The 12,359-nt window shown below is 55.5% G+C and overlaps 4 protein-coding genes across 4 annotated transcripts; 1 reads left to right on the plus strand and 3 right to left on the minus strand.

Moving 5' to 3' along the window:
- Positions 1 to 281: 281 nt before the first annotated feature.
- BKA78DRAFT_137216 (uncharacterized protein) lies at positions 282 to 1,513 on the minus strand. The gene has a single exon (XM_066882698.1). The coding sequence runs from the start codon at positions 1,187 to 1,189 to the stop codon at positions 380 to 382; it is 810 nt and encodes a 269-aa protein (XP_066744459.1). The 5' UTR covers positions 1,190 to 1,513; the 3' UTR covers positions 282 to 379.
- BKA78DRAFT_137225 (uncharacterized protein) lies at positions 1,338 to 2,492 on the minus strand. The gene is made up of 2 exons (XM_066882699.1): positions 1,871 to 2,492; positions 1,338 to 1,819 (listed from the first exon to the last, which is right to left on the minus strand). Exons 1-2 carry the CDS (start codon positions 2,381 to 2,383, stop codon positions 1,487 to 1,489), a joined length of 846 nt encoding a protein of 281 aa, XP_066744460.1. The 5' UTR covers positions 2,384 to 2,492; the 3' UTR covers positions 1,338 to 1,486.
- A 1,373-nt stretch (positions 2,493 to 3,865) lies between these two features.
- On the plus strand, positions 3,866 to 5,767 carry BKA78DRAFT_295681 (uncharacterized protein; the record flags this gene model as incomplete). Its single annotated transcript, XM_066886513.1, has 1 exon — positions 3,866 to 5,767. One exon carries the CDS (start codon positions 3,866 to 3,868, stop codon positions 5,765 to 5,767), a length of 1,902 nt encoding a protein of 633 aa, XP_066744461.1.
- A 2,265-nt stretch (positions 5,768 to 8,032) lies between these two features.
- On the minus strand, positions 8,033 to 9,643 carry BKA78DRAFT_228812 (uncharacterized protein; the record flags this gene model as incomplete). Its single annotated transcript, XM_066883736.1, has 1 exon — positions 8,033 to 9,643. A coding segment is annotated over one exon (1,611 nt), but the record flags the coding sequence as incomplete, so codon positions are not given.
- Positions 9,644 to 12,359: the final 2,716 nt, after the last annotated feature.

A 12,359-nucleotide genomic window follows, 5' to 3' on the forward strand; every position in this document is an offset into this window, starting at 1 on the left:
TGACGCCATTGGTTCGGGTAGCGGATCGTGGGATCTGCGGTACATGGTTGTCCGGGGCTTGTGGTTGGTCGGATCGGTTAGCAGAACGTTGGACTTGAAGCCGATCCAACGGCGAACAGGTACACGCTATGTCCGTCGTCTTTGGAGCCCAAGAAAAAACTTGGAGCCCTGGGTCAGTTCCTGAGTGCTCCTGTACTGGTGATCCGCGGCTAAGCGCCGCTACTGTTAGCGTCTCCGTGTGTTCCGCAGGGGGTGCTGTGTTGGTACTTTGCCAGTCAGCGGCGTGACCTTGCCAAGTTGCACCCAAAAGACTAAAGCGAGACGGTGGGGTTCAAAAATAGAAAATATCTGATTCGACGAGCACTTGCAAAAAGTCGACTCAACTGACTGGTCCGGTCAGCAAATTGGTGATCCAATCAAGTCCAACAATAGCAGTACTACACGACACACGCGCACCCTCAAGGCTTCTTTGCACGATGCTGTGTCTCAGAGAGAAACACCAAGCCTGACAAGGCGGGCGCTGCAGGCCGGCTTTTGAGTCGGACGAAGCTTTTGGGGCTGGCAAGGGCGTGGTGCAAGACGACGTCGTCGGTCGTAGCATGTGAGCGAGCGTCTCGGTCCGCGCCCATCTTTGATGCATCATTGCCCGCAGTGATTGCCGCTGCCTGTCTGCCTGCGAGCGTGCGCAAAATAAGCTTGACTCAGCAGCAGCAAGAGCTGCAACCGTTGGGATCATGGGCATGGCTGCGGCCGGTACTGCGCCTACATTGTCGCCTTTGTACCGACTACCGACGCTGTGCCATCTGCCAGTATCCGTCGGCGGTAGCTCGACCTGGGAGTTGGTCCTTTTGCGCGTCCGACGTGCATCTGGATATTTGGCATTGTCGCCCATCTGGGCCGCTTGTGGAGATATCGGAAAGTGCCACCTGACGGCATGTCGACTTCGCCATGGGAATCTTCGATACAGCCATGGTGAACCGCCTTGGAGGGACATGCAATATGCGTTGCTGGCTCGACGGGAGGCGGAACGGCTCTTCGGCTGGATGGCGGCCATACTGCGGCTCAAGCTTTCAAACGACCTTTCGCCATGCGGGTAATGCCGTCGATTGCGAGCCATGTGCGAGTGCGAAGCGTTTGGTATATGACTCGGTGTCAAAGTAGATACAGACTGCATCTTGAGTCTTGACATTCATCATGATATTGTAGGCAGGCAGTTTGGACGCGCGTCTAGGAATTGAATATGACCTAGCTGCAAAGGGAAACCGCCAGCGCCATTAGCCATCCACTCGTCCTACCTTCAATACTCCGACAACGCTGCAAATAGAAGAGCGATTGAACATAGACATGACCTCGAGCCGTTTGGCCCATACCCGCATCTGCGGAAACATCAAACAGTAGAACCGAACGCCACATTCCTCGTAGATAGGTCGTGTAGGTACAATGGATGGATTCGAGCTCGAGGATCTCGTGTCAGACGTAGCTCGTTTCACGTCAAACCACCGAGAGGGACACCTTCTTCCTCAGGATCGTCCATCGAGCCAAAATTAGGAATCCAGCAGGTGAGAGTTGAAGACTCGATCATGTTGGGGCGCCTGGAGGAGGCTTGACAAAGCACGTCCGTATCGAACAGACTGATGTTGCCTCTGGATCTGAGCCCCGGGGTCAAATCAATACCGATAGTTGTACATGTCGGCTTGAAACGACACATGACGGTTCCTCCATGGCGGATCGCTCTCTGGTCGGGTTGGTCGCGGTACTGGACGCCGCGATACGTATGGATTCGACCGCAATGGGTGGGGATGCTCATAGGGCCACGACTCTGGCACCTTGTTGGTTGTCACTCGCCCAACAGATTCGTCAGAAGACGGACAGTGAACCGTGACCAAGATTGGATATGCGGTAAAGGGAGTTGCCGACTTGTGTTTGTCGAATTTCGTCTGGCCGTACGTTGGAATGTCGCCAGAGCCACTCGAGTCCGAGCGTAGAGACGTTTGGGCGAGACTTTCGGAACACGACACCCAAGCGGAGGATCCCTGTCGAAAATCGCACGGCGACGATATGGTGCACTCGGACACTGGACGTGAACGAGTGCGTTGGGGGTTAGGACGAGAGCGGGGCCGTCCAAGGTAGGCTGAAAATCGATTGACCACGTCTTTTGACTTTGTTCGCCGTAGGATTGATTGTACAGCTGAATTTCGGCGAGTAGGTGCTGGGTGAGACTCGGGGGCAAGCTCAGCCTTCGTATTTTGCCATCTGGCTCGAGCTCCGAAGGTCGAGAGAAAATGGCTGATTTTCGGTTGCTCGTGTCTCTGGTGGTCGTGTTGTCTGTGACCTTGGCCACGAGATTGTCCAAAGAGTAAAAAGCGCTCGACAGACGCTGCATGTTGACATGATAGTGCGGAGCTGAGGACTCGAGCAGCAGCTGGCCTTGGAGTAATATACAGAGATATACGATCTTGGAAGCAAAATAAACCCCCGCTTTGCGATCCCGCTCTGTAAACGAATGCTGACTTGCACCCTTGAGACCTACCAAACAGATACCGCGCCGGCCTGTGAATGATATGCTTTGGGAAAAGCTCTGTCTTGACGGTTCAATCTGTTTCAGCTCAATGGGAGATGTTGCAAAAGGAATTCCCGCTTAATTCTGCGGTCTCGTGGGGCGTGCAGGAGGCACATTTGGAGAGGACAGTAGCGCAACAGGCAACATCTGTGATGAGGACTTCTGGATTGGGAAAGGGCAGATGTGGGATGCATGGTTCCTGGCAGGGAACTAGGAAGTTGGGGACAGAGGTCGCCATTCCCGCTCAAAAGGCTCATGTCGAGCAAATTCAAACCCAGCCGCAGCCTAAATGAGATGGCTTATCGAAGAGCATCGATCTCTGGAGCGGTGGAACTACTGTAAGGGCTGCAAACATGACAAGTCGAGTAGTGCAGCAACGGCGTCACGTCAGAGTGTTTGAGGTGGAGCTGACAGGAGGAGGACAGGACGTCTTATCTGCCGTGAGAATAAAAAAGAAAGGCAGCATGTCTGAGAGTTGATGTTGAATGACGCGCGAGGCAGGGAAGAAGATCTGGGGGAGGGTGGCTTTTGGCCCGCCAGTGGGGAAGCGTGGATCAGGGTTAGCTACGGTCTGGTCGATAGGAATGCGGCGGATGGTCGCTAGGTATGAAGAAAAGGCTAGACTGCCGGCGCACCGACGCCGACCGACGTTGGACAGGAGGACAAAGCGAAGCAAGACATCAGCATGACAGTTCGGACATGAGCCTAGTTTTCCTCGTGATGCGGGCGATGACAAGCAAACTCGGGGTGGATATTGCAGCTGCCGGGGGTGGATATTCGAGCGGGTTGTTGCGCGGGCAGCTACAGGAGAACTGCACTGCGAACAATAATAATGTACATTGTGCACAGTGGTTGGTTTCTTAAGATATTCATAGAGAGTAAGCCCAAGGAATGAGCATAAGCCAAACCAAGTCGAAAGCCACTGGGTCCAAGCGAGCCTTCCAGGGCTTCCACGTCGAGACTGCCTTCCCTCCCGCACCAGCAGCAGCCCACCCAGCATCCGTCCCGTCACCCATAAACATGTCCACTCCCGCCTCCCCCAGTCAGTCCAGCCCGATGCCAGTTTCACGCCCTTGGCGACAAAACGCCAAATCCGTCCATTCAACCTCCCTCCAGAACCCAACCCCTCCCGTCCGCGACGACCTCTGTTTCTGCGCCCTACCGTTTCCAACCTACCCTCCACAAGCCACGCTATTTACCCCCCGACCCGCCGACTCGGTCTCCCTGCCTGAGCCATGAAGAGGAAGTTTTCCCTCAACCTGGCCCCCATTGTGAGCCCTCTTCTTCCTCGCCCTTCCTCTCACCATGTCGTCCGCGAAGCCTGACCCTCCCCAGAAGGTGGCCACCAAGGCCGAGACCAAGGCCCTCAAAGACGCTCTGGCTACCCGCGACATCACTACGCCTCCCTCCCCACACGTGAACCGCCGTATCCTTTCACCAAAGCTCGAGGTCGAGCTCCGTGCCGCTTGCGAGGCCATCTTAACTCACAATGGGAATTCCTACGGCGTAGCTGCCGCTGCCCAGGCCGCCGAACAAAAGGCTGAGACTCAGGCTCTCTACAGAGCCAGGAAAGCCGCCGAAGCCGAGAGGACGCGAAGGAAGCCCGAGCAGGACGCTGCTACCACTACTAGGACTGAAGCCCGCCGAGAGAAGCATCTGGACCCTTTCGCGCCGCTCGCTCCCAACGCCTACGCATACAAGCCCCAGGCAGCGCTCAAGGACCTATTTCCCCAGGATGACGCAGCCAAAGACCCATCGCAGACTAAGCCAGCACCGCAGTCGGAGCTCAAGGTCGCCAAACGGGAGAATCGCCCTACGGAACGCGCTGTCGACTCCAAACGCGACAAGACGTCAGGCCGCGGCACAGCCAAAGATGGTGCCCACGACAGACCGGGAACAGGCCACCTCGTGCGGGATCCCGAATCCCCCGACACCAACTACTCGACGCCGTTGAGCGGCTCAACGGACATCCAGCGCCAGTTTGGTTCGACCGCCATGACCTCAGCCGAGCCTCTGTCAATCGCGTCTAAGCGAAACTCCCACCACATCCCCTGTGACGACGAGGCTGCCAGAACCGACGCGGCTGCCGTTTCGTGGATGCGTGAGGAGGGCAAACGTGTTAAAGAACAATCCACTACACAAGCACAACCACACAAAGAACCACGTAGATCCGGCAGCATTTCCAGGAGCGTTCGATCCGAGATACGAGACTACTTTCGACCAGGATCGTCAACGATAAGCAGGACCGCGTCCAGGGAATCCCTTTGGAGCAGAAACTCTGATGCTCTTGGCACCCAACCACCTCCCACCCACGGATGGCGGAGTTGGGGTTTCCAGAGGAAGCCAAGTCAAGAAAGCATCACCACCTGCCCTGCAAACGCCGCAGTTCGCGCCGAAAAGGGTCGTGAATCGAAGAAGGAAATCAACCTCAACCGAGAACTGCCTCCTCTCCCCGGTCTGGACCAATGGAAAGGCCCAGAAGCTGAAAATGACGCGCTCGCCAAACCCACCAGTCCTACCCACATTGCGAACTTGATGCAGGTCCCAAAGGTGAGGTCGAGAAAAGACCCAAGCCAACGCAAGCCGTCTGCCGAAAAATCAAGACAGCGCCCGGTCGAGCCTAATGCGCACAAGCCATCCTTGCCGCGACCACACAACGGCAGACGGAACATTAGCACCGAATCCGATGTGTCGATGCATTTTGGACCTCGGGGCGAGACTGAAATCCGCGACATTGGCAACGTTGACCTCGACAGAGTCGTTTCTGCGATGCGGTACGGGGGAAAACCGAAGATGGACGGCAACAAGAGCAACCCGTCGTTGGTAGACAGTGGCCACGGACAAGACGAAGTAGAACCCAGCCGCAAACCCAGCATGAAAATTAGCATTGAGCATATCAGCAACAGCGAAGCACCGAATTTCAGCAAGAAAATTTCTGGCATTGATAGCAAGCACGAGGCAGCATCACCACCGGCGGCAGCAATTGTCGACACAACACAGTACAAGAACAAGGTCGAGATCACGACCAAACCGACGAGCAACTCGCACAATGTCAGGGGCTTGAAAAAGGCTTTCAGCAGCCTACTTCTCGGGAACAAGAAGGAAAAGAAGAATGAAAATTGGATGGATGAGATTGAGAAGAACGGCATCAAGGGCGGCATCTTAATCCAAGACGAGGTTGCAGGCGCGCCTGTCGTCCGGTACTAATTTCCGGGTGCCAATCGCAAGGAGTTGTTGCTACACCAACACAACTACCACACCACATGACACCACACGATACCGATCATCTGTCATTCGCTTCCGGGACCTTTTGTTTTTCTCACTGCTTTTTGCTTCTTTTTGCTTTCCTCTTTGCTCGGCGACAACGGAAGGATAGGAAAGAGTTTTGGGCGGAATTCGTGTATTAGCCATCATCTTCCACTAGTGGTTGACAGACACCAATTGGGCTTTGTTTTTTGCTTTCTTCTTTTGAGCTACTTTGCTGCTACCATCGCTGCTGGTCTCGCCCAACCAAAGCCCCTCTTACCACCACCACGTGCTACCTTGGTTGTAGTGTAGATACCCTGTACCCTTTTTTTCTCAACTTCTTCACTTCGCCTGATCGTTTCTTCTTACTCTCTTCTCTTCTCTACCCCGGGAGCAGTAATCAGAGCATTGCCAACTTCATCTCTTGCTCCACCGTTCGCCCGCTGGCTGCATCGCATCGGTCTTGTGATTGAGAGGGTGTGTTGTGACGGTCTGGTCCAGCGTGACCAAAGCCTCTTTCGCGCAGCCAACGTCCCCGCGATTTGAGGACTCAACTAGCCCCCATCGTCTCGTCCCGAGCACCGTCGTACGGTCACGCCGTTGCCCTATTCCCCCTCTTCCTCAGTCTTGATTCACCGTCTGTTGCTACTCAGCTCATCTCAGCTTAGTCCGGCCCCCACCCAATCCAGCTCACGTCAAAAGCCGCCGCCCGCCGAATCCATCCATCCGCCTGTCCATCCGCCTGTCCATCCGCCTGTCCATCCGTCCGTCTGTCCACTCCGCTCGCCCCCTCGCCCGCTCACCCGCCTCACACCTTCCTTCCCTCTGAACCTCCCCTCAACCAGCTCCGTCTTGGCGCTCCCCTCCCTCCTCTCCTTCCCTTTCCTTCACTCTGCCGGCTGGCTGGCTGGCTGGCTAATCCTTCGCCCCCCCGCCGCACCCACCTCTCTGCCCCATGTCATAGGTACCCCCTCTCCTCTCCGCCAAAGAACGGCTACTGCAGCTGCGCTGATATATTTGGCTACGAGGGCGGTGGTCAGCTTACAGTAAGTGCCTGCTCGACCCTGACTGCCCTACCCCACCGCTGCTTTTGTTCTGGCGTCCGCTCCGCTAAGCGTCTCTCCGCTGCGTGAGGCGCTGCGGCGGGGGATTGTTCGTGTGGTGGTGGTGGTGGTGGTGGTGGTGGGTGAAGGGGCGGCGGCGGCTCCGATGGATGAGTTGATGGTTTGGTAGCCATACAGAAAGTGTGGGTGCAGCGGGAGATGTAGATGCGAGAGCATTGCCATGACGGCAAGCTCAAGGCTTTTTTTTTTTTTTTTTTTTTTTGTGGGGGCCACGAGACTCCAGATTCGACTTGCCTCTCCGTCCATTGGTGATGCATAAACACGTACGTGGGTACTTACTCGCGAGAGGATGACTACTGGGCGGAAGAGGAGAGCTGGCTGGTTGGTTGGTCGACGGAGATGGATGGGGGAAACCTCAACGTCCATTTCTCTTCCCGTCATCCAGGTGGAGTGGGTGAGTGGGGAAACGAGGCATCGTTGCCCGCCGTACTAGATAGACCCTGTGCCGGTTGAGCTGGGTAGACGTGTGCCGGTTGAGCTGGAGTCACGAACGGAACTGGGCGACAGAGTGAAGTAGAGGGTGCAAGAGGAGGCAGGCCTTGGCCGAGCAGCAAGATTGGGTTATTGAACTGCGCACAGCCGCAGAGGATGATAGACCAAGTCCTTAATGCAACACCACGGCGTAGTTTGACATTTGTGTATTGATGATGATTGTATTTTTACACGGCGGCTACTACAACTAACTCGATGATATATGCGCTTCGCTTGCTCTGCTTTGCACTCAACATGTGCTGGGTAGTCTACCTTGTGTCTAATGCTTTATTTCAACGCTCTGCTCATGTTACATCTCGCAACACCACCAATGTCCAGCCAGCTGCTGCATCGCATCTTGTTACAACCGACTTCGATCTCGCCCCCCCACCCTATCAGTCAGGTTCTCCTGCCCGACAACATGCATGTAAAATACTTTTCCGAGTTCCTTCCGGACCGGGCAAGAAAGTGCCCGACCAACGACAAACAAGACAAAGGAAATCAATTAACAGGTTGGTAGAAGCGTATGTTCTGGTCCACGGCAGCATCCCTACGCGTCCATATCGACGTCCATGGGATCTGCCTGATGAAAAGCCTCTTCGGGCTTGGTGGCGCTGGGAGAGGTGGTGGCACTCCAAGCGTGACTATTAAAATCGTACTGCAGGCCCTGATTTGCCTGGGCAAGACGGATCCCCAGCCACATGATGCGCTCCGTGCGGCTCTTTACCGTGCTGGCCAGCTCCAGCGCTCGCTCTTCTTCGTCCCGGCTGCCGTCAAACCAGCCGTCGGGATAGTAGGCGTGCGCCCAGAGCTGACCTCGGATAAGGTAGTCTTCGGGCAGGGGCCGGCGGTCCTCGTGTACCTCGCGGAGGAATACGGCAGATTCAACCTCGGGGTAGATGGGGTCCGCGCGGGCCAAGGCGTTGAGGAAGAAGGCCAGGTCGTTCCATTGGGTCTGCGAGAAAATGTAGGATGTGTTGTTGGGAAGCGAAGCGACTTGCGTGAGAAAGGCGAGCAGAATATGTAGGTGCGTCAAGACATTCTTGTCTCCGAACCGCCGGAGGACGACGTGAAGCGTATCGAACATTAAGCGACTGGCTTGCGGAAGCGCTGAAGTGGAGTCGAGGTCAAGCGCTAGAGAGTCGAGAGGAGGCTGGCCGGTCGAGGGAGTCTGCGGTCTTGCACTGTGGCGCTCAGTCGATTTGTCGTGGCGGTCGTTCATTATCCTATTTACTTGGGCGGCAAATGCCCGTCTAAGATGGTTGCTTTCGTTGCCGTAGTCAAACAGGCCTGCAATGTTGGCCATGGCGATATAGGCGCCGTGTTCTTTCCACTTTGAGGTGTATCGCCCGATGGCACTGTCCAACTGCCGGGTGAAGTCTTGGACTGTTTGGTCGAAGCTGTCCCGCCATGTCGGCCCTCTTTCGAAAAGCAATCCATGAGCCTTTACAAAACTAGTCTCGACCGGAAATGAATGGGAATAAGCCGTGCTTTGACGACCGAGAATCGGGTCGAAAAGCGTCATGACGGATTCTCGGGCGCTCATGAATGGATGAACGCACGTAAGCGAGCGACAGTAAAAGTAAAGTTGCTGCAAAGCGTGGGGTCTTGCAAGAATTGCAAGATGGTGATAAAGGCGGCCGACTGAAGGACTCTTGTCCGCGGCTTTACTGTACCAAAACCTGGCAACTCCAGCCCAGGTTTCTCGATCTCGTAAATCTTCGTCTTCGATCGCCATCCGGTAACGACCCAAGTCACCAAGACATTCTATCCAGGTGTCTTCAAAAGCTGGAACTGTCTCGTAGAGCAGGGCCATCATTTGATACGCAAGATAAATAAAAGTTAGCATGTACTCGAGCGACTCTGGAAGGCGATGCCTGAGAAGCTCCAAAAATGAATGTATGCCGTGCTTCCACATGCGCGCAGGCATCGAGTACTTGGCCGCCAGGCGACGAAGCGCTGGACTCGCCGAAGGATGTTGCGACGCCAGGAAAAAGTCGTGATGCTCGTTGAGGAGCGTCCTATGCAGCGCTATGAGAGCTTGCCAATGGTCAGGCGTCAGAGGGGCATGCCGACCTGACACGGGATCTCTCTCAGCTTGCGCCTGGGCTTTGTCAACGTGTATACACTTGGACTCCACCATGGTGAGGCCTGCATAAATGCTCTTGACTTCGGCGGCCAGCTGCTCTTGCGAGATTGGTCTCGAGTCAGGTTGCAGCACTAACCCGGGCCATCGAGAATCCGACGACGAGGACGACTCTCTGGACGACTTGGGAAATGGAGAAACAGAAGGTTCCGAAACTGATGGGGACGGAGTATCTGGAGCTTTGGACTCATAGATCTTCCTTGCATGGATGGGCATGGGAATAGCAGTCTGGTAATCTTGATCCACATCCATGTCAACAATGACGGGCTCAGCTGCTCCAGTCATGACGCCTCCTTTTCGGGCAGCGTCATGGTAAGGGGAAAGATTGCGCGAGGACTTGACAGGAGCATAGTCGTCAGCAACGCGCGTAGTTGGTGGCGGTGCATTTGCAGACGCGTCAAGACTCAACCGGTTGATATCGGGAGTCGACTGCTGCGAATGGGGCGCGGCATACTTTCGAGGCTGCTGTGACTGGGCAGCCGGTAGACTTTTTCTGCGGAAGAGTGAGTGGATGCAAGGCGAGCGGAGGACGAACACTCACGCTTTGTGCAATGCCTCGGCGCGCAGCAGCTGCCTGGACTGGGAAGTTCCCTCTCGAAGACCGGATCCGGAAATCTGCGAGCGGTGGTCGTGGCGCACATGATCCAGCAGGGAGTCGAAATGGTCGAACAGGAGGAAACCATCGCAGTAGGGGCAGGCGAGAGGGTCAAAGGCAGTGGTGAGTGGTGGGGCCTTGGGCGGCTGGGCTCTCAGATGTCTCGTGTAGCGAGTAGACAGGTCGAGAGCCTCGTTCATTTCGTTACAGTCCGAATTTCAACAGTCGTAGCCGGCGCAGATCGTAGGGGCGCATGCAGCCGGGTTGAGGTTAAGACGACCCAACGACAGGGCCTGTGGAGCGAAGCATCCGTACCGTGGCGAGGTTGAAACTGACGTCGATGGCGCACGGGGATGAGAGGTAGGGGAGGGCCACGGACGGGCTCGGGCCGGCTAAGGTTGGGGGCGGGAAGAGAGTGAGGTGGAGGAATGAAAACAGAAGAAATGGAGAGCAAGACTGAGAGAGATATAGAAGAGGAAAGAGATGGCAGGCGTCAGCGGGGCGGAGGAGGCACGAGGAGTGGAGGAGGAGGAGGAGCGGCGGGTGAGATTGAATTGGTCAAGATGAGGATGATGACGGTTTTGGCGGAATGCGTATGGAGGAGAGAGGAAGGGCGAAGTTGAAGAGAAGAGACGAGAGTTGGTTGATTTGATGAAAGAAGAAAGGCGCGCCGAGACGAGTTGGTTGCCTTCAGCCAGGTCCATCTGCGCGCGGGGGGCGCTGCTGCCTGGAGGCTCCATGCACCCACGCACCGCACCTCACACAGCTTTCGGCCCCCAATTAATACGTTCAATACGCTCGTCAGCCTCGTAATCTTTGCCTCTTTTGGTATAAATCAACGGCCCCCAAAGGCTCCCTCTCTCCCCTCACGACTTCGCTCTTCGTCTCCAGCACCTCACCGGTCCCCTTGTCCCAGCCCTACGGCCCGTCTCCTGTCTCTCCTTTTCAATTGCTGCCTATCGAAACGCCCGTCTCATCTCTCTCATCTCTCACCGGCCACTTGCCGCTCTGAAAATAGACGATTTCTCTGTCTACTACAATACCCTTTCCTCTTCTCCAGGCCTGCATGTCAGAATAGTGCCGTGTAACTGCCTTTCCCCGCCGACCTCGCTCCCCGGGCCAGCCTCGTCTCGTCGTCCTTGCTTTATCACATTCCCTGGATCCAGTGGTGGCTTGTAGTGCTATGTGGATATCAATTTTCGGAGGACCGGCCAAATCCTTCTTCTGCGTCGTGGAAGCTGACGAAAATCCCTTTGCCATGATTGCTTGGCTCATCATTCACTCACTGCTGCTGCTGTCCACATCTTTTCTTATTCTCCGCCAGATTCACCCCCACGATATGCGTAGAAGCATTGGCCATTCGCCGTCCAGGGCCTCAATGGCGGTCAACTCGTCAAGCGCGTCATCTCGTCGTCAATCTGATCTTCGTTGTTTCCTTTTCACCGGCCCCACTCGTCTTTTTTGGGGTTGCTCAGCATATCTCGAGTTCAACATGTGTCCCTCTCAAACGGCACCTTTGGCCCGTTCGTCTGGAAGAAATTGCCCGAATACCTAGCCACGACGCACCTCGGTATCCTCGCCTTGCAAACCCGAGAAGAATCCGACAACCGTCTAGAAGCCAGAATGCGCCTGCCTGGCCCGGTTCTCTGACGCTTCCACGCAACCCAGATCCTCTCAGCTTGCGCTGACCACTGGAAAAGTGCTCATCAACATCGATCCCTGTGGCTCTTTGGGTCTGCAGAAATAATCAAGTCCCGACGCGAACACTTGCAGAATACATATCAAAGCCCTAATCCTTCATGCTCGCACCAAAGAAGCAATATTAATGGCCAAAGAAAAACCACCTGGCGCGCCAAAAACCAACCACTTCTATCCCAACACAATCTCCAAGACGATAACATGTAGTCAGGCACGCATTCCTTCGCATCATCAACCTCAATTGTCGCTGCACGCCTGGCCTGGCCTGGCCGGGCTTTTGCGCGCTCTTGCACAAACACACGTAAAGCTTGACCGGCGTTCTAACTAAGCGACTCTGGGTCACCCGTGCAGAATTCCTGTGTAGCTACGCGCGCGGATGATGATGATTATTACGATGATGAGGCAGCAAGCAAGCAGCACGCACACCTTGTCTTGCCGTCGTCTCGTCATGCCGTGCTATCATCACCCCACACCCCGTGCCGCAGCACGATAGGATCGAGGGGTAGCAGCAAGTGGTGA

This window comes from Phyllosticta capitalensis (assembly GCF_038381095.1).
Source record: "Phyllosticta capitalensis strain CBS 128856 chromosome Unknown BKA78scaffold_5, whole genome shotgun sequence".
NCBI lineage: Eukaryota > Fungi > Ascomycota > Dothideomycetes > Botryosphaeriales > Phyllostictaceae > Phyllosticta > Phyllosticta capitalensis.